This window comes from Telopea speciosissima, chromosome 3, assembly GCF_018873765.1.
Source record: "Telopea speciosissima isolate NSW1024214 ecotype Mountain lineage chromosome 3, Tspe_v1, whole genome shotgun sequence".
NCBI classification, from domain to species: domain Eukaryota; kingdom Viridiplantae; phylum Streptophyta; class Magnoliopsida; order Proteales; family Proteaceae; genus Telopea; species Telopea speciosissima.
Genome location: NC_057918.1, coordinates 63,590,668 through 63,611,286, shown reverse-complemented (window position 1 = coordinate 63,611,286; position 20,619 = coordinate 63,590,668). Strand labels below are relative to the sequence as shown.

At 37.4% G+C, this 20,619-nt stretch overlaps 2 protein-coding genes across 2 annotated transcripts in view; both read left to right on the top strand.

Moving 5' to 3' along the window:
- Positions 1-379: 379 nt before the first annotated feature.
- Positions 380-2,418, top strand: LOC122654682 (peroxidase 5-like). The gene is made up of 2 exons (XM_043848890.1): positions 380-603; positions 1,612-2,418. The coding sequence occupies exons 1-2, from the start codon at positions 382-384 to the stop codon at positions 2,404-2,406; spliced, it is 1,017 nt and encodes a 338-aa protein (XP_043704825.1). The 5' UTR covers positions 380-381; the 3' UTR covers positions 2,407-2,418.
- The window catches only part of LOC122654679 (TOM1-like protein 6), a 40,556-nt gene continuing 21,450 nt past the window's right edge, over positions 1,514-20,619 (top strand). Inside the window, exons 1-2 of the mRNA XM_043848886.1 lie at positions 1,514-1,531; positions 3,367-3,374. The gene's annotated coding sequence lies outside the window, so the exon portion shown is untranslated. The remainder of the gene's footprint in view (positions 1,532-3,366; positions 3,375-20,619) is intronic.

Here is a 20,619-nt window from a genome sequence, read left to right as displayed (position 1 = left end):
TCTTCAATGACGCTGGAGCGGATCCGGGCTCTTTCAAATTTACTGTTAGTTTTGCATTAATAGCATGTAATATTGAATACGCAAATCCCCACTATTGTTTTACTGGAAGTAGAATTTATTGGCAGAATCCGAAATGCAAGGCATGACAGAGAGAGAGAGAGAGAGAGAGAGAGATATGCACGCAAGGCAAGAAAGATCAACTAATCTTTAATTATTCTTGAGCTCACGTTAGCCGAGGGAAGACATGTAACTACCAGTCCTCAAGTACTACAGCTCAAATCAAGAACAAAGCAGCTTTCACTATATAAGTAGGCCTTAATTACATCCCTGAAAGATTGCTTACTACAAACTCCCTTCTCAAGAAGACAATTTGTGGGAATCATGTTTCTGTCTGTTCAAGTAATTGAGCTTCTGCTCTCTGTAGTTCTGGTAGTGCTGGTGGTGGTTAATGGTGGTGGTGACCAGTTGGAGATTGGGTTTTACAATGAATCATGTCCTTCAGCAGAAGAAACTGTTCAGTGGGTAGTGGCCAGGGCGTATAAAAGTAACCCAATTATAGCCCCTGCACTCATTCGCTTGCATTTCCATGATTGCTTTGTAAGGGTAAGTTGTTTTTAATTTCAAGGTGATATTAATATGATTTTCATTAGGGTTTACTCAGAAAATTTATACTCACTTCCATATGCATTTCCATGTTTCAAAGGGTTATATGGATTGTCCAAGAAGTTTCAAAGGCAAGTCCATATGCAATCTTGAAGTTAAAATGACCGGTTTTCTGTGCCATCTCTGGTGGGAAAGGAAAAAGAGAAGATGGACCCCCTCTTACACTTAGAGCCATATCTAGAGTGCCATTGACTTTGAGATCAACACTACGGCTGCGTTTGATATGTATTCTAGGTCGATTTTGCATTCTCGGATGATAAAAATAGTTGTTTGATCTTATGGTACAAGAATGCGAAATTGACCTAGAATGAATTCCAAGAATACATACCAAACACAGCTTTAAAGATTAATCATCTTCATGCTTGGGATGTTTATTGTCTCAAGAATAGATATATTAATGTTTCATCTTGGGGTTTTTCAGACTAGGCTTTTGTAACCTCTTGTAAAGGGATTTCCCATTGGTGCTTGTATACATAGTTTAATTTTATTCACAAAACAAAACAAAAAAAAAAATGATTTATACGCATTTTATATATGCAAATATCATTGTCTCTCCGACCCATCTGACCCCTGTGTCGGATGGTTGGTTCTCGCCATGTGGGGTGCGAGTTCAGATCTGCTACACACATTGGGGACAGGTGGGGTGCTGGTAGAGGATCGTGACTCTCCCTCTCTTGGATCGGGATCCTCTGTTGTTGCCTACCCATGTGGTCGATGTACAGCCTCACACAGGCAGGGGCGAAATGACCACGCTACCCACTACGCGGGTGGGTTACACACCCTGCCTGTGTGAGGCTGCACGCCGGCCGCATGGGCAGGCTGCTGCAGAGGATATAAACTGCTCTCTCTCTCTCTCTCTGTCTCTCTTAGGTATAGGCTATAACTCTTGCTCATATCAGTTTCTTTGAGTCAATCCTGACTAGAATTTGATATTTGTTTACCTCGAAGGGTTGCGATGGATCTGTATTATTGGACTCTATCCCAGGCAATGCATCAGAGAAAGAATCAGAGATCAACAAAAGCCTGCAAGGTTTTAACATAATTGATGAAGCTAAAGCTATGATCGAAGCTCAATGTCCACATATTGTCTCCTGTGCTGACATCCTTGCTTTTGCTGCTCGAGACAGTTCAACTCTATCAGGAAAAATAGATTACCAAGTCCCAGCAGGAAGGAGAGATGGCACAATCTCTTTAGCAAGTGAAGTAGAAGCTAATCTCCCATCTCCACTCTTCAATGCAACTCAACTCATTGCTAACTTTGAGTCCAAGAACTTAACTGCTCAAGAAATGGTTACACTAGCTGGTGCCCATTCAATTGGTGTTGCACACTGCAATTCATTCATAAATAGACTTTACAACTTCAGTGAAATCAGTGATGAAGATCCAAGTCTTAACCCAATTTATGCTTTGATGCTTAAGATGAAATGCCCTTCAAATGTTACATCTACGGACCCTACTATTGTTCCATTGGATTCTTTGACACCTGAGATCTTGGACAACAAGTACTATGTGGGATTGAAGCTTCACTTGGGTCTATTAACATCTGATGAAGCTCTACTTACCAATAAAACACTTGAAGATATGGTGAACATATTTGCAAACGATCCCAAGGTGTGGGCATGGGCATTTCCTCAAGCTATAGTTAAGATGGGAGGGATTGAGGTTTTGACTGGAACTGAAGGAGAGATCAGGATTAATTGCAGTGTCGTTAATGGTGGTAGCTTTGCCTTCTCTGATCAGTGATGAAGACAAGTTTCATAAGAAATGTAATAAATAAACTACTCAACTAAATAAAGTCATTTGCATGTGCATGAACGTGGATTACTTGTCTTTTCCCTTTCTTATGCTGCGACATATCAATGTATATTATATAAAAAATAATAAAAAAAGGGTTAATTCCAAATGCCCCCCTGAAATAACCAAACATACGGTTGCCCCCCTGAACTTTCACTAATGCAACGTGTCCCCCTGCTTTCCAAACTAAGTACCAATATAGTCCCTCCCGTTAGCCTGAGACGTTAAGTGATAACAGAACCTAATTTTTGAAAACTTATGAACCATTCTGCCCCTTGATAGGGTAGAATGACAAAAATGCCCTTATTTGAAAGAAAAAAAAAACCCCTGCAACTCATCTTCCCCAAATCGTTTAGGGTTTGGGGAAGATGAGTTTTTGAATCTAAAATGAAACAATTTCCCACGACCAACTTCTCAAGGTACTCTAACCTGGGGTTTCTTCTGGAACCGATCTTGCCTTTGTTGAGCTTCTACAAATCGATCCCTTACGGGAGCTTTGTGGCATTCTTTGCTTTGTACCTGGGTGTCGTGAGAAACCCTAGGTTTAGCAGTTACGTGAGGTTCAATTCGATGCAGGCAGTCGTGTTGGATGTGCTTTTGATGCTTCCTTTGCTGGTCCAAAGAATCATTAATCCGGGTAGGGTTTCGATTTCTGGTAATGGGTTATAATGCGATCTTTGTGTTCATTGTGGCTTGCTTCATGTATAGCATAGGTTTTTGTATTCTGGGTAGAACTCCTTACTTGCCATTTGTTGCTGAAGCTGCAGAAAGGCAGCTTTGAGATTGATATGAATCTATGCCATCGAATGGGTATGTTCCGAATTGAATATATAGTTTGCCTTTCCCATGACCTTTACTTCTTATTCAATTAATTGGGTGTTTGATGAATTTTCCCCTTAAATCTATTCACTTAATTGATTGTTTGTTTTGTTAGCTGTGATTTGAATTTTTGAAATGGAACATAGATGTCTGAAAACTGAATTATCTAACGGTGCAGTCTACCTGTTTTGTTCCTAATTAATTGCTCTTGGGAGCTTGCAAAAGAATGGGTTCTGGAAAATTAGTAGGGTAGCCAATAAAGTAGATGCCAAGATTTTTATGGGCTGTGTGCGTGGAAGACTGAGTTGTTATGAATTTCCAAGCAAACCAGCATAGGTTTTCAAGGCCTCTGGAACGAGATGTTGAGGATTCTAGGATTCTAAGGCTGCGTTTGGTAACGGTCTGAACAAAGAACGTCCGTTTTTTACTAGAAACGTTCTTTTGCGTTCTTGATCTAGAACGGCGTTCTGAGACCGAAAATGACCGTTTGGTAACGTTCTCAAGAACGCTGTTCAGAACGAAAATGTTGTTTGGTAAAATCTGTTCTTTTCTATTTGATATTAATTATAATAATGCCATTTCTTTGTCAATTATACCAAAAAAAGACTTGTAAAATCCTTTTCTCTTACCAACCTTAGCATAAAATTAAAATATCTCATTAACATAACCAAAGTAAGTATAAAAAGATGCCAAATTTCAAAGATGCCATTAAAATTAGGTTCTTGAGTGGATTAGTGGCATAACTAACTATGCTATGAACAGTTGAATAAAGAGGGCCTTGGTGGACTCGAACCATCATCCTCTTGGAACATGCTCATGTTCCAAGTGCTCTTCCAATTTGAGCTAAAGGCCCATCAAGTTGTCAATGAATTAACACAACAGATTAAACCAAATTATATTCTCCATTCTTTTGGATTCTAGAAAGCTAGGAGATTCCATAGACTGAATGATCTTAACTAACTGAAGCACTTGGCTATTTTGGACATGAGAAGTAAAGAAATTTTTTGTTTTTCAAAGAAAAGGCAATTAGTACAAACAGAAAAATGGTGGTGCCAATGGCAGAACCTCTTGAAATTGGTCCTAAGCGATAACATAGATGGGCCCTGCTCTTACCTGCCATTCATTGCTTCCCTTCTCAGTAATTTCTTTGTCTTCCCCAATCCCCTTTCTCCTATGTGAGTGGAAAAAGTAAAGGAATAAAAGGTATGGATATGAAAGTTGAATCAACTTATAATGTAAAGGGCAATCATATGATAGTCCCCCCTAGGGTACCCAGATTAGAAATCAAAAGTTCAAGTTTGAACCATTCTCCCCTGTCATACCCAGTAACCAAACGAAGCCCATCCCACCTACAAATTTCCTTTTATTGTTTCCTGCAACTAGAATTGATTTCTCGCAGCCCCTCGTAGTGCACTGTTTTCTTCTCATTGATTCTATAGGTCGAATATTATTTCCTACATTCGTTCAAATCCGTTGGCCTGCTTTAGCTCCTGCATATAGACAAAGAAACTGTCCCATACGATCGTTGTTTCCAATAGTTCTTGCTTGAATTTCAATCTTGTTTATCTATGCTGAGTTGTACAATCACTGAGAAGAGAAGATGGGAAGAGAGTTGGATGATAGATGGTGTGTATATCATACCAGCCTTCATGTTTTTATATTTAGAAAGCCAAATAAGAGTTACAAAGGAAATAGGACTCTAACACCTCTTACCTAGCTAAGCCTAGAACCTAATTACAATAGGAAACTGAAATATAACTATAATAGGAAAGAGAAACAATATAACAATTAAATCCCAAATTACTTAGCTAAGACTACCCTCCCATGTATGTATCTTTAACAGGCTCCATTGAATGCCCAGCCCTTTTTGGGCCCATAAATGGACTCATGGATGACCCACAATTTTCAGTTCTAACAAGACTCCCCCCTCTTTTGTCTTTTATCTTCTGCTCTAGATTATGGAAGCTTTAATAACATAGCAAACTGTGCTTCATTGGCTCATTATTTGTTATTCCTTTTACCATATATAGTTCTGATATCTAATCCTGATTCATTCTTCCCTCTCTCTCTCTCTCTTTTTCCCCCTTCCTTTTTTTTTTTTTAATACCAATTACATCATAAACTACTCACAGAATAATGTAAATACAACCAACATCTCCATCTATCAGAAACTCTATAGATCCTAAGCTAATGAACTACTAAAGTTGTCATTTTCTGCCTTACAGCTACGATCAGAGTACCTTGAAGCATTCTGATCTCTATCATTTAGTGAATAAAAGTGGTATAAAAAACACTTCAAACGATTAGAAAGTAGTTCCTAGTTGCCTAACACCATCTTCAGAATATTCACTTCAATACCCAAAGCAAGTTAATCAAAAGAAGGGAGAAAAAAATATCAAATTAACCAAATCAAACAATACATGGAAACAAAAAAAATGGTGAGGAAAATTAGAGAAAATAAAAAATATGGAGGTAAAGCAATATTTACTTGGCAGTTATCACATTTAGGGAGCTTGTTGGAGAGGCACTGAAGAAGAAGCCTCTGATGTTCGCTTGCAAGCTTGTTTGCTTCATGAACTTCAATGTCAAAGTTGTCGGTGCCTTCTCACACACATCACATTGAGGTTCCCGAGAAACTCTGCAGAAAGGGGAAAAAAGAGACTTCGACTAAAGCAGAACAGACAGAGAAGTGGGTTTTGACAACTCTTTGAGCTATGAAACTGGTTGAGTCTCAAAAGATTCATATAAGGCTGAGAAAACCCAAAAGAATGGAAAGAGGGAACAAAAAAAAAAACTCCGAAGATGTGAAGAAATAAAGAAGCAGAGAAAGACTGAGAAGAGAGAAAAGAATGAAGGAAGGAAGATGGGAATACGTGTAAGAAGAAAGACGTGTGGACAGTAAAGTGGTTGGTTAAGAATCACTGTAACTGTGCAATAGGAGATAATGTTTGATTCTCATAATAATCAACGAAGCTTCGGTGCGATCTCCTCCTAAATTCACATGGCAGACAAGCGCACGGCTTCAAAATTCATATTCCATAATCTCAAATCATACCAAAAAAATCCCTAAAATTACAGATCAAACAAAATTCCCAAATCACACCAAAAAAATTCCTAAAATCCTACACCTTTTCGGCTGAATCCTTCCAAGTATAGGGTTGGTGATCCAATTCCTGAGACACAATGACACACAAAAAACCCCATCAACCACTGATTTTCGCACAACAGGGACGACCTAGACACAGAGAGAGAGAGAGAGAGAGAGAGAGAGGGAGAAAGCGAGACAGAGAGAGCCAGACAGAGAGATTGAGAGAGGGAGAGAGAGAGAGGAAGCGAGAGAGAGATGAGATCATGGTTACCTTGGCCGTAGTTGCAGGTACCTTCTCTTCCTCTGTTCCTTCTATTCCCTTCTCTTCCCCCAAGGAGGCTGTTGGCTTCTTTTCTCGAAAACACGGGATTTCACGTTATCGCGATGTAATTGTCGTTCTTTGTTCTTTACAGACCGTCTCCGAGACGGTCTGTAAAGAACGTTCTTTTGGTGATGAAAACCTCCGGTTCGTTCTAAAAGAACGAAAAAATGAACCGTAAAGCCAAACACTTTTTCATGTTTTTTTGTTCTTTTTGAACAAAAGAACTGTTCAGAACGCTGTTCTGAACGTTACCAAACGCACTCTAAGAAAAAATCACTTCTTTCTTTAGGGTGTGCAGGAAATTGTTTCATTTCATATTCAAAAACTCATCTTCCCCAAACCCTAAACGATTTGGGGAAGATGAGTTGCAGGGGATTTTTTTATTGATTTATTTATTTTTCAAATAAGGGTATTTTTGTCATTCTATCCTATCAAGGGGTAGAATGGTCCATAAGTTTTCAAAAACTAGGTTCTGTTATCACTTAACGTCTCAGACTAACGGGAGGGACTATATTGGTACTTAGTTTGGAAAGCAAGGGGGCACGTTGCAATAGTGAAAGTTCAGGGGGGCAACCGTACGTTTGGCCATTTTTAGGAGGGCATTTGAAATTAACCCAAAAAAAAAACCCTAAAAGTTTTTGATCAACACACTAAAAGAAATTAGGACTGAGTTTCCCTCCACCCATGGTGAATGGGATCAGGACGGGAGAGGGCGGGAATGGGTATCGAGAGGGTATTTTGGAATACACTGAAACCCAAGGAGGGGTTTGTGAACCCGAGTGAACCGTCCTCTATGGGTGGAGGATAACTTTGTCCAAGAATTTATTAATGCATGATCTGAGGAGAAGAAACTCATTTCGAGAAAAAACAAAGTTTACAAGAAAAGGGGGTGGATGAATTTTTATCCTCTCTAGTGCGGTGCATCACCTAGTGCATGGATGGTGCACCTCACATGTGCACCTTTAAAAAGCCAGTGCACAAATGAGATGCATCGTCCGATGCACTTTAAAGGTGCACTCGGCAAACAGGAAAACAAATTGAAAATTATAAAAGAAAACAAAGAAATTAAATAGAAAACATCATCCACAATGACTCTGGCAACCTAATTCAAAGAAGATGCCACACAATTTAGGCAGGAATTATAGATTGACTAAAGCTAACAAAAGTAGAATGACCCAAAGACTTAGCCAACATAATCCCATCTCTAATGGCCTCATTTTCAATAGTGGCAGCTGAGAAACTAATTCCATTCTTGCATTTTGCTGCGGTAAAAGAACCTAAATGAGATTTAATGATCACACATCGACTGCCTTTCTACAAAGAAACATTCCAAGCCTCATCACTGGAAATTGATGGAATATTCAGAGGAAGGAGCAAGAGTTCTAGAATAAGGATTTGAAGACGCAACGCACATATGCCCCCTCCTTAACTAAAGACAACATTGGTTTGAGATTTCCAGATCTTTCGTAACACAGAAGACCATAGAATCTGAAAACCTTCTTATTAGGAACAAGGCTGATAAATAGGAAATTAAGCCAGTCCTTAAAGGATCTGGGTCCTCCACTTCCAAAGCTTGTACTTTCACCCTACTTTCTTGAGCTCACTACGTCACCAGGCCTGACAACCATCCAACAGCTGGTATTGAAAAATTTTAAAATTTTTTGATAATTACATGAGACCTGTTTGAACCACCTTAAACCCCAAAACAAACCCACCCGATCGGTTCGAACTCATCAAACCAAACTCATTTCACTCAGACCCACACTTATGGGCTAGGGTTTCAAATCATTTTGGGGCCATCGTCTTCTTCCTCCCTCTCGGCTGCTCTGCTGCAAGGCTTCTCCACCGAATGGTTTCAACGTGGATCCGAACGAAAACCATAATGGAAAAAGTATCTTGGTTCTTGGTGAAACCAATTTATTATTAACTCACTATAAAGCAAGATTACCTGGATGACAAAATCTCTTCTTTTTTTTTTTTTAAATTCAGAAAAACAAAGTGGAGCAAGAGATAGGCATCTCTGTTTCAGCCTTTCAAGTTCTACATTTGTAGAATTAGGAATTGTGGTTCGAGCAGCTTTGACCCTTTGGATCTCTTTATTAATTGAGAAATACAAAGAAGAACAAGAAACAGAGCAAACCCATTTCAATCTTGCTCTGTTTCTGGTGTGTTTTAGTGGGTCTTTCAATGGATTTTTCTACTGAACAGAGGAAATTGGAAGAGGGAGATGTAAGTGGGGTGACGAGGAACCATCATCCGCTGCTGGCGATTGCTCCGACAACTAACCCATCTGCCATGGGCGAAACCGGTGAGGTCGCCAAGAACTTCCGAGCTTTGGTCGACTACGCTGACCGCAAGTTCACTAAGCCTAACTTCCAAAAAGGGAACCGTTCAAAGCTCGTTGAGTCTATAATCTTCGGAGATGGTCGGGTTCGTGTATTGTTAAAGGCTTATAGCAAAACCAGATAGATTATGGATGCGTTTGAACCGATCGGACGGGTTTGTTTTGGGGTTTAAGGTGATTCAAACAGGTCTAATGTGATTTTCTAAAAACCTAAAATATTTCAATACCAGCTATTGGATGGTTGTCAGGCCAGGTGGTGCATTGGAAGCTCATGAAAGTAGGATGGAAATACAAGCTTTGGTAGTAGAGAAGCCGGATCCATCCTTAAAACACTCTGCAATGGAACTCCTGAGAATTGAATCCAAAGGATATACTAATCAACTGGTTGCCTCAAAAGGGCATTGGAATAGAGCATGAACAATAGATTCCTCCCCACTATTGCACAATGAACATATTGCATTAATAAGTTTCTTACAGATAAAAGTTGCTTAACAGCAATGGAGTTAGTCGAACACCTCCATACAAATAGTCTGATTTTAGGAACTAAATTCAATTTTCAAAAGAAAAGCCCAAAACAAATCATGAAAAGTGTATGGGCCCAATCTGTAATTATTGGTCCACGAAACATTCCCTCCCCAATAATGAACCAAAAAACAGATTTCTTCCAGTGTCTTTTCCCTTAAAGAAATGGAATTACATCTACCCAAGATATCTGATTTAATATATCCCTCACAATGAGGGGACAAGGTCTTGTTTTGTTTCGAAAAAATTCTGAAATTTCTCTCTTGCCAAATATGGGAAATGGTGGAGCAAAAGGCAATCATGTCAATGGCCCCCACCAGATCCCCGCCAAACTTTGTCTCCATCCACTTGGCCTCCTCAAGGATGCTTAAACCAGCCCGATGGGAGTGGTGATCCATCTTTAAAATGTCATTCCAAACCTGATCAATGAAGTTGCAATGGAAGAAAAGGTGGTCTCTACACTCTATCCCCGTCCATAAGAAGCAAAAAAAAACTGATTTACCTACTTTCTTCACTTCATAAGCTAGTCAGCCATGGGTAGCGCATCAACATACAATGCCAAGTGGTGAAGGACTATTGGTGGTTGCAATGGCACTTCTTTAAATTATCCACTATCAAATGATCATTAAATAATTTAAAGAAGTTTGACAAGTCCCTAGTGGAATCGTCACTGTGAGAAGAATGGACTGCACGGGAAGTGGATCCGCCCATATAGAATCCGATGGCATTGAAACGTTGAGCGGTGGATCCTGATTTCTCTCTCTCTCTCTCTCTCTCTCTCTCTCAATTGGTACTTGAGTCGCCACATTGAGATTATAAAAATGGCACTCCTATCAAAATAAATGGGGTTTCTAAGGCAATGAGTTACCACCTAGATTAGGGTCTAAGACCTACATTTCAAATTGACTCCAAAATAAAACCAAGAGACGTATTGCCAAGTTATGGTTGAAAGAAGTTGTTGGACACCCTAGATTGAAAATCGGTCTTGGACGATTATTTAAATAATGAATATTTCTTAAGAATATAGAATTTATTTTACATGACCCGATTACATATATATATATATATATATATATAAATTTTTTTGGTAGATGGCCGGATTACATATTACAAAGGAAAAGATAAAAAAGAACACCAAATAATTATTACAAAGTTTTGCCCTCTTGGAAGAATGGGGATACATCTTGGGGGGATGGGGAATTATCCTACTGACTTGTCAGCCCATGTCCTTGTCACATGTCCTCTAGTCTCACTTAGTCCACAAAATATTTACATGGTGTCTACTATATTAAGGACATTAAACAAAAAGAAAAATTGAAAAATACACTTAAAAGTCAAAAAAATTATACATAACAAAGCTTACTCTAAAAGAAACACCCACAATGTTAAGAGCAATAGAACATACAAAAACTAGAGAAATATATTCTGGGAAACTAGCATGATTCGGGTAGAAAATATTCTTTAAGGGTTTATAGAAAATACCCCCTCTTACAAAAAAAATGAAATAAAACAACAGAAATAAAAAAGGTACTTACCTAACTAAAGAACTTTTTTTTGTCAAGAGGATGCCTTTGAGCTCAAGGTTGTGCTGACTCCAAGTTGCAGTGGTTTGACAGTGTAAACGAAAAGCTCCATCACTATATGATAATTTTGGGATTTTTTTTGGATTTATAAGAGTTTTTCAGCGGTATCCTAAGGATCCTAAGGCTTGGAAAGGTTTCTATGATTTTTTGGATAATTTTTTGATATTTTTTTAGGATTTTTCAAAAAAAAAAAAAAATGACAAAACACAGGCAGAAAAGTTTACGACTTCGCAAGAAAGGGGAAAGCAAGATTTCCCAGACCTTTCTTTGAATTTCTCTGATCTTGCGTCCACACCTTTCTCCCTCTTGCAAATCCACTTTACATCAATTGGGCTTTACGCCTTGTTGTGGATCAATAATATTCCAGACCAGGTTGGAATATATAGAGTGCACCTCAAAGAATAAAGCGTATATCCATCTCTTTGTATCTACATCCTTTGTAGCTTCAAATTTAAACGTGTATTTGAATCTAGAGAATTAGACAGCATATAAACTCTTTTACCTTTTCTTTCTCTTTCATGAGAATGATATATTACATAGGGGGTCTAATAGTCCCCCCCCCACTACGTCAATACTCATGAGGATGTTCCACAACAGTGAGAGTTTTAATCATAGGTATAGCTTGTACAAATAAAACTTGGTAATAAGAAAACTATCCTATATCAGTAGAATCTAATCACGATTAGGGGTATAAATGAATAGCCAAAATCCGTTTTCGTATCCGTGTCCGTATCTGTGTCCGTATCTGTTTAGCACTATCTGAATCCGTCCGAAAGCTAAACGGATGCGGATACAAATAGGCTATAGCTATATGAAAAGCTATATTTACATGTAAACGGATAAAATATCTGATCCGTATCCGTGTTCGTGTCCATTTAGCACTATCCGAATCCGTCCGATAGCTAATCGGATGCGGATGTGGATATAGCACTATCTAAGCCGAATCCAATCCGTTTACAGCCCTAATCACGATGTGATGCAATCCACCTTACAGAAAGTCACATAACATATTGCTCTACATGATTATAAAACCTTATATTGCTAATTGGTTTTCCTAAGAAGTAATATCTTTTTGACTGGATTCCATCTTATTTGTTAGCTGCCTTTGGATGTGTTCTATGCATCCCCCCACACCTTAAGATGTCATAGATTAGGTTTGTGTCCATTCTTCAATTAAAAGACACCTTGGGAACATACTTATTTGGAATGTTGTTCATTATATTTACCGTTGTTTCTAAGGCATGAACCCAAATTGATAAAGGTAGTTTAAAATAATTAAGTGTTGATGACCACATAACAGACTTGAATTAGCCCATGTGATAGATAATCAGACATGTATTTTATTGGTACAATTTCAATTTAAAATGAGTAGAGGAAGTAGATAAAATTACAAAAGTTGTCACTTTGTATTTTATATTTAGGGTAAGATACACTTGGGGTGCCCAACCTTTGTTAAAAGGACTTTTGAGATACCTAATCCTTTTTTTTTTTTTTGTGGTAAATAGTACTTCTATTCAAATAAACGACATGAATTACACAAGGTTTGGATACAAAGTATCAAAAATCAAGGAATGGAATATAGCCTAAGTGTCTCACATGTCATTGACACGGCCTTCCAGACTAGGGGATTGGAAACACCAACACATTCCCTAGAAACAAAGTTGTAAACACAATCAACAAGACAAAAGGATATATGAAAAATATCCTTAGGGGGTGAAAAAACCACTAGTGGAGTGGCAATGGTAGTCAAAGCCGTATGGGTATCCACTTTAATCATCCTTGATCCCAACAATCCAAATTGACCAATTGTAACTTGAATACGGCAAGCAGTTGGGTTTGACCTTGAGATTCTCCAGTCTTCTTTTCTGACATCTACTCTGGCTTCGGCTCCACCCTTGGATCTATGACTTGCATCCTCAAGCTTCTCATGATGGGGGGACTTGACACAAAATCCACTGATGCGATCAGGATTCTCCAAGGAAGATGGATCGTGCTTATACGAAGCAATAACTTGCCGTGGTTGCCAATTAAAAGACTAGACCATCGAACCCAAAGGTTAATGAGCACTAAGTGATGGAGCCGTTTGAGATGCACTAGGCGGTGGACCCAATCTTTCAAAGGACGTTTTGAGTTCCTTATTGGTTTAGTCATACTCAAAATTAAATATATTTTCAAATTTAGCCCTCTCAATCTCACTCCCAACCATCACCTCCCATTCCTTTTCCAACCATAACCCCAACTGTCACCAACGCCGTGACCACCACTTCATCCCCCCCCTGCAACCTTGCCTTGCCCTCCCCTACAACTCCACCCTACCCCACCATACCATGCTCCCTGCCCCACGCTGTTGGGGATGGACAAGGAAGGGTTGCAAGGGGCATGGTATGGTGGGGTGGGTTTGCAGGGGAGGGCAAGGCGGTGTTGTAGGGGATGAAACGGTGGCCGCAGCGTTGGTGATAATTGGCGTTAGGGTTGGAAAAGGAAATGGAGGTGATGATTAGGAGTGGGATTGAGAGGGGTAAATTTGGAAATATAATTAATTTGGAGTATACTAAACCAATAAGGCACCCAAAATGTCCTTTTTGAAAGAATGGGTACCTCAAAAATCCTTTTAATAAAGATTGGGCACCTCAGGTGTATTTTACCCTATATTTTATATTCATCCTATTTTTTATGGTATTTGGATAGTTTTACTAAAACTTTGAATCGGAGTTTGAGCAATTTTCCTTGCTTACTTTGGATAAAATTTGAACATGGAGATGTAGGTCTTCTCTATCACATGGACTAATAATAAAGCGTCATACTTCACTAGGCATAGTGACGCATAAGGGCCCTCTATATAAACACTTTTTTGTTCGGTAGACCTTTTTCCTTTTGATCAAGTTTTTTGGACCACTGGTGTGATGTAAGTTGTACTGGGGTCACATCCTCCATCAAATTGTTAAATAATTTATAAAGAACTAGGATAAAAAAAAGGGAGAAAGAATGCCACTCGGTCACGCCAGACACGCCGCCCCTGCGCCCTGACATAGGGGGGATGCAGCGATCATTTTGTGCACCCTTGTTCAGGGCCCAGGGGCGGCACACACACGACTGGGTGGCATTCATAAATTGATAAAGAATTAGGTGCTAATTATAATGCTATCCCGTGTAGTCAACCTAACCAATTACGACTCTATCCAGTTGATGATGACGAGGACGATAAGAAACACATATATAGTGTGTTTGAAATAATTTCCTAAGATTGTGTTTGCTATAGCTGTATTCATAGTATGAACGCTATAGATTGTATTAAAATCAGATGAAGGAAGATTTCTCCCAATGAAATTTCTAATCCTCTTCTTGGACGCTTCAGGATTGGGTTTATAGTATTTTGTTTGAAGGTCACCTTGTTTTGGTAGCTCTAGGTTGTATGGTGGCAAGTCAACATTTGGATGTGGAAGTGCAGGGCATTCCCTTTGGATCTTAACCATGCTATATCTTTGAGGATGGAAGATCATAGAGGTCTGAATTGACAATAAGGATTTGGCAAATCTTTTGCATATTACTTTTCAGAGAGCATGGCCATGGCATTTAGTTTCCAATCTCATGGAGATATCTAGTTTATTAAGAGATAAAGTTTTTTGTATCAAAGGGGACTCGGATGTTGTTTATAGTGTTCAAAACATCATTCAATTATCAATACATGTTATAAAAACACTGATATCAAAAGGAGAAGACGGAGAAAGCCTAAGCCGAACGAGAACACTCTGTCCTTAAGACAGTATTTGCATCCTATTACTGCACTGGGTTGTAGCAAATCTGCCTCCCAAGATAAAACAGGTTGGACTAATTACTGATTTGCAAAGACAGTAATCACTTGAAACTATCAGAGAATTGAGAATTTGTTAATGCCTGACTGACTGAAATTGTACCACAAAAATTGAATGATTTGGGCTGTCCATTTCACATCTATTTATAGTGGTAGATGTATCCCTTCAAGACACCTCATGGAATGGTTGTATCCATTGACATGAGTGGATATGATTAAAAGATTCCAATCCAAGCTCTTATATATAAGTGTCTCTTGAAGATATCCCATGGTGTAGGTGTGTCTCTTGGATCAATGGATTAGATTTAAAAGATTTCAATCCAAGTGCTATGAATGCACCTATACTAAATGGATATGTCTCTTTAAATATACATGTCCCTTAGCCAAAAAACAAGGCCAACATTGAACCAAAGAATGACCCAAAACAGTTAAAAAAACCAGGCCAACATTGAACCAAAGAATGACCCAAAACCGTCTACACAATTATTGAAAAAATTCCAACAATACACATAGGGATATTGTACTCTTAAGATAATGAAATTTTATTCTCATAGCCTTTGTACAAAGTATGGCAAATTCTCAAGACTAAAATCATGTTTTACCATGTAAAAGGGCGATATGGCAATTTTAACCATATGAATATCTAGAAAATGGTCTACATTTGCCACATGTCAAAGTTTCAAACTTAGATTTAATCATATATTTTTCCATTTATTAACATATTATCTTGTACTTTCAGTTGTCCATATCTTTTTAAAATTGTTTTATTTATCCAATAGATTTTTCAAAACCTTATTTTCTCACTTGCAAACTTTGTATCATAACACTTGACACATAATTAAGCAAGGGACATTCGGATCCACCTATCACAAAATTTTGACTCTATCTAATCTATCACGTGGAAAATATTTGTGTCAATTTAGAAAAACTCTCTAGATCTATTGAACTAGAAAATTTTCGTCTATAAAATATTTGAACATTTAGTTATTTTCATTTTTTTAATAACGGCATTTTTTTTACCTTCTTTTGGTAGGAAGAATGTAAATCTTATATCCAATTTTCTACTATGTTGCTATGACAACTAGACAACTCCAAACTATGAAATGAAAAGAAGATCACATGTATATTATTCGAATTTTCAAATTTGGACACACCATTTGTATGGAATTCATACAAAAAGCAATTATATGGTCCACCATGTATTGCATATGTTTTCTTTGTACTTTCAATGATCCAGGGTTGTTTAAAGGTGTATATTTTATCGCTATTTTTTTTCTGTTTTGTTTTAACATGTCAAAGAGATGGATTATACTCAAACTTCGTTGAGGCTATCACTCACTAAAATCATGGTGATTAAGAAAAATAGATCCATTGTTTTCCTATTTAGATAAATAAAAAGTGCATTTTTTTTATGAGAAACAAAAAGAAATATACTGGAAAATAAATTCATGATCGAACGCTCACACCCAATACAGTAGATTTCCTACCTGTAATAGCTTTGTAAGCAACTCTACAAGCTAAAGAAATTACGGAAGAATCTTTACAAATTATATCAATATTCATATTTTGTATTAAAGAAGAAATAGATAATAAGATTTGGAAAAGATCTTAAGGCCAACCAAGCTTTATTCCCAGTTTAATCCACCTCACAATCTTAGCATTATCCACCCAAATCCTGACTTTTTGGAAATGCTTAACTAGTGCCAATTGCGACTGATGCAGGTTGCAACTACAAAAATGCAAAATTGCAACTTTCTATATCTACTCTTGAGAAAGATGAAATTAAACAACAAAGATCAAATGAGAAGTTTTCACAAAAATAATGCAAAATTGCATCTTTATATATCAATCTTAGAAATATGGATTTTCATCCTCTCTTGAACCATAGTTGCATAACAATAAAAGAAAAAGGGAAAATATCATCCCCTCCCTCTAAGTTTGCCTAATATCAATCCAGTACCCAAGTTTTGAAAAATATCTACCCCCTCCCTTAAGTATGTAACGGTGTTAAAAAAAACCTGTGTAAAGACAAAATTACCCTTTTTAATATCTATTGAAAGCATATGTCTTTCTCCCTCGCTAATGAAAAGACTATATTATCCTTTTACTTCTACCTAAAAAAAAAAAAAAATCTTTTCCTTTCGCCGGATTGTTGAATGATCGAACTCCAATCCATTCGATCTTTTTTTTTGCTTTTCTTTTGTTTATGGTTGGTGACTACAACTAGGAGGTTAATTAATCTAGTTTTCGTCTCTTTAATTACATCCTTTCCCTCAAATCATTTCGTAAGATTTGGATTCATGTTTTTGTTTTTCTTCTTATGTTTGGCCTTCCAATCTACTGGGCGCGATGGATCTATCAAATTTCAAGAGGAAGTGAGAGAACGAAGGAGAGATTCCTCTGAAAAAGTCGGAGGTTTGAACTTTGAAGGTGTTGCAACTGCCTGGTGTTGCTAGTTGAAATCCGGTGTGCTTGGCTCGGGTGACGAAGTTGTGTATTATTTACTATAAGTTTGCAATTTTTTTCCGTTTGAAAATCTAGAAATCTGAATAATAGATTGGATTAGAAAAATGGAAGGCATATGGGTTTGGGATGGAATCAACGTGGGCTGAGGAAGCTGAGGTCCCAACTTCCCAACTAAGATCTAGAATAAGTGGAGGTGTTGAAACTAGAAAGAGACGCCCTCTTTGAAGTTTGATTTTTGTCTTGTTTTTTTCCGGGTGTGGTGGTTGTGGGATGGAAGAGATGAGGGCGAAATAGGTGACAACGACGTCAATGGAAGAGATTAGGGCGAAGCAGGTGACAATGGCGTCAAGGCCCGCATACACGATGTTTTTCACACATTCTCCTCTCCATGGCTCTTTTGGTTTTGGTTGGGTTTCGTTCCAAGATAAACGGAAACCCAGATCCGGATCTTCCAAAAAGAAACCTAGATGGAGAAACTTGTGAACGGAGAAGTAGAAGAAGAAGTCGGAGAAACCTGAAGCACTCCCTGCAACGAAGAAGAAACCTGTGAACAAAGAAGAAGAAAATGGGATTTGATTTTGAGGGAAAAACGAAAAAAAAAAAAGGAGGAGGATTTTGGGATTGGAGGGCTAAAATTGAAATTAAAATAACTTAAGGGTAATTTGGGGTTTTAGATAAATTGGACTTGTCCACGTCATCAGTTAATGGTCGTTTTAGATTAATTCGGCCAAATCAAATAATATTCGAATAATTCTATTGTTGTTTTTTTTTTTTTTTAAGGGGTGGGGAATAGGGATTCGAACTCGAGACCTCCTAGTGAGCATGGACATGAAACGCACCACGGCTCACCACCTGCACTAGGCAGCTGTTGGTGAATAATTCTGCTATGTTAAAAACAAAATTGTATCTAAAATCAAATTAAGTTTTTGGGGTTTGGGCTTGTAGGGTTTCATACTTTTACTTTTTGCCTTTACCGATCACAGATCGATCGCTCCTCTTTCACCTCGTTTCTCCCTCTCTCCCATAAAATATGGGTCATCATGGACCATCTGAAATGATTCTTGAATATTTTATTCCAAGCTCCCATCACAACTTTATCCTATAAAGTATGAGCCATTGTTTGAAACTCAAGTACTTCACCAGACAAGGTTTTATATATTAAGAGGAAAAAAAATACATAAAGCCAAAACATGGTCTAATAGAAACATAAACAGATAATGGATACGAATCTTGGATAACATTGACTGATGAGAAGTGATTATTTTGACAAACTGTGAGATAGACTAGACAAACTACAATTAGATGTTATGATTTTGATTTTTGTTATGTTTTAGACCATTGTAATTCTTGTTATGCTTTTATGGATTATGGAATTAGATGAACTAAAAATTACATGTATTCCAATTTTTATGTTACTTGTATCTTATACAAGTATGTTAATTGATAGATAATGTTTAACAGATACTATAAATATTAAAAATAACATCCAAATTTTTTGCCCGACTTTTTTACCCTTTTTTTTACCAAATTCTTAAATTAACAAAACAAATTATTCCAAATAATTCTCCATCCGAATCTGAATTTGCTAACCATGATCCGTATTCACCATCTAATCTTAATCTATTTCTTTCATTTGTTCGAGTACAAATCAAACTCCTAATATTATCCATAGAAAAAAAAAAAAAAAAAAACTCTAGCGATGGAGTCTAAACCAGTGTTTTAGTAAGTAGCATTAGTATTTGCCAATTCCAATCCAGCAACAGTATACACACTGATTTGTATCGGTCCTATTTTCTTAAAAAAAAAATAATATTTTTTTTTTACATTTTATCCCGATCGTACCGATCCACAACACGGGATCGGTCAGAAATCTGGCAGAACCGATAACGATTCCTCAAACTATGGTCCAAACTCACCATTCCTCATTTGCTTTTTCCCATTGTGAATTAAAACTGTTTTTTTTTTTAGAATGAAACGGTGGATTTGGTTATGTAGATCTTACTAAAAACAAAAAAAATAAAGATTATGGAGATTTCCAAAACGCGATATTAATATGAGGCTCTAACTCAGTAGTCAAACGAGAATTGAGGTTTTGAGAAAAAAAGAAAAGAAGAGAGAAGTGAGATTGGGGTGTTTTTCGAAAGTTCACTTTTATTTTCTGCTTAGGTGGCATGACCAATAATTAACTAGGGAGATTAAGTAAATCTTTTTAAATAGAAACTAGTGGGTATAAAACAAATTTGAAACCTACTTATCTTGTAATTTCAGTTTTTATCCAGTGGATCTAAGAAATTATCCCTATAATCAATCACCCAGTATTTATTGCGATTCTTATCTTTCCTCGATTTTTCTATTTTTTAACTTTGTTTTTATTGATATATTTATTCATTGTATTTTTAAGATAGATACTTATGACTCAACCAAACAAGGTTTGACTTTTCTAAATCATCAAGTTTTAGGGGAGTCAATTCAACAAACCTAGTTCATGTCTAGCTAAGACATTATGACATAAGGATCCATTTATCCCATTACTATTATTATTACGACAAGAGTTCGCTGCCTGTTCGTATGGCCACTGCACCAATGTGAAGGCCAATAAGAGCACAATTAGGGACATCAACATGGATGAGATTTTTTATTTCATGGAGTGGGATGGTAATTTTGCATACTCTTTTCTGTGGCACATGGGCCACATGACATGACTAGGCAGTGTTCTTTTTTCTTATTATTATTATTATTATTATTCTTAGGGAAAGAGAATGCCACTCAGAAACGCAGTGCACGTCACCCCTGCGCACACATAGGAGCATGCAAAATGACAGTTGCATAGGGGTGTCAAATTTGGGATCAGAACCGGTAATCGAAACCAATCCGGACCATTAAGGACTCAATAGCTCTGGAGCCATTGGAACTGGATGATATATAAACCAATTGAATGGGAAATTGGGTCTCTAAAACCCTAAAAGGCTTTAAACCCTAACCTATTAATAATATTACATTGTTTGGGATTTTTAAATGATGCCCTTTTGTTGCTCTTTAAGTCATAAGCTTATGATTTAAACTCAAGAAATTATGAACTGTTAAAACTGTCTCTTTATTTATATATGCATCAATATCTTTATTTTGGGTTCTACAAGACTATATCTATGTATGAAGAAACTCTCATTGTCCTTGTTTGGGCTCAATAATGTTTGGAACTGATTAGGA

Coding starts and splice junctions, on each gene's coding strand:
- LOC122654682 (XM_043848890.1), top strand. CDS start 382: ATGTTTCTGTCTGTTCAAGTAATTGAGCTTCTGCTCTCTGTAGTTCTG. Junction 604..1,611: donor TCCATGATTGCTTTGTAAGG/GTAAGTTGTTTT, acceptor TTTACCTCGAAG/GGTTGCGATGGATCTGTATT.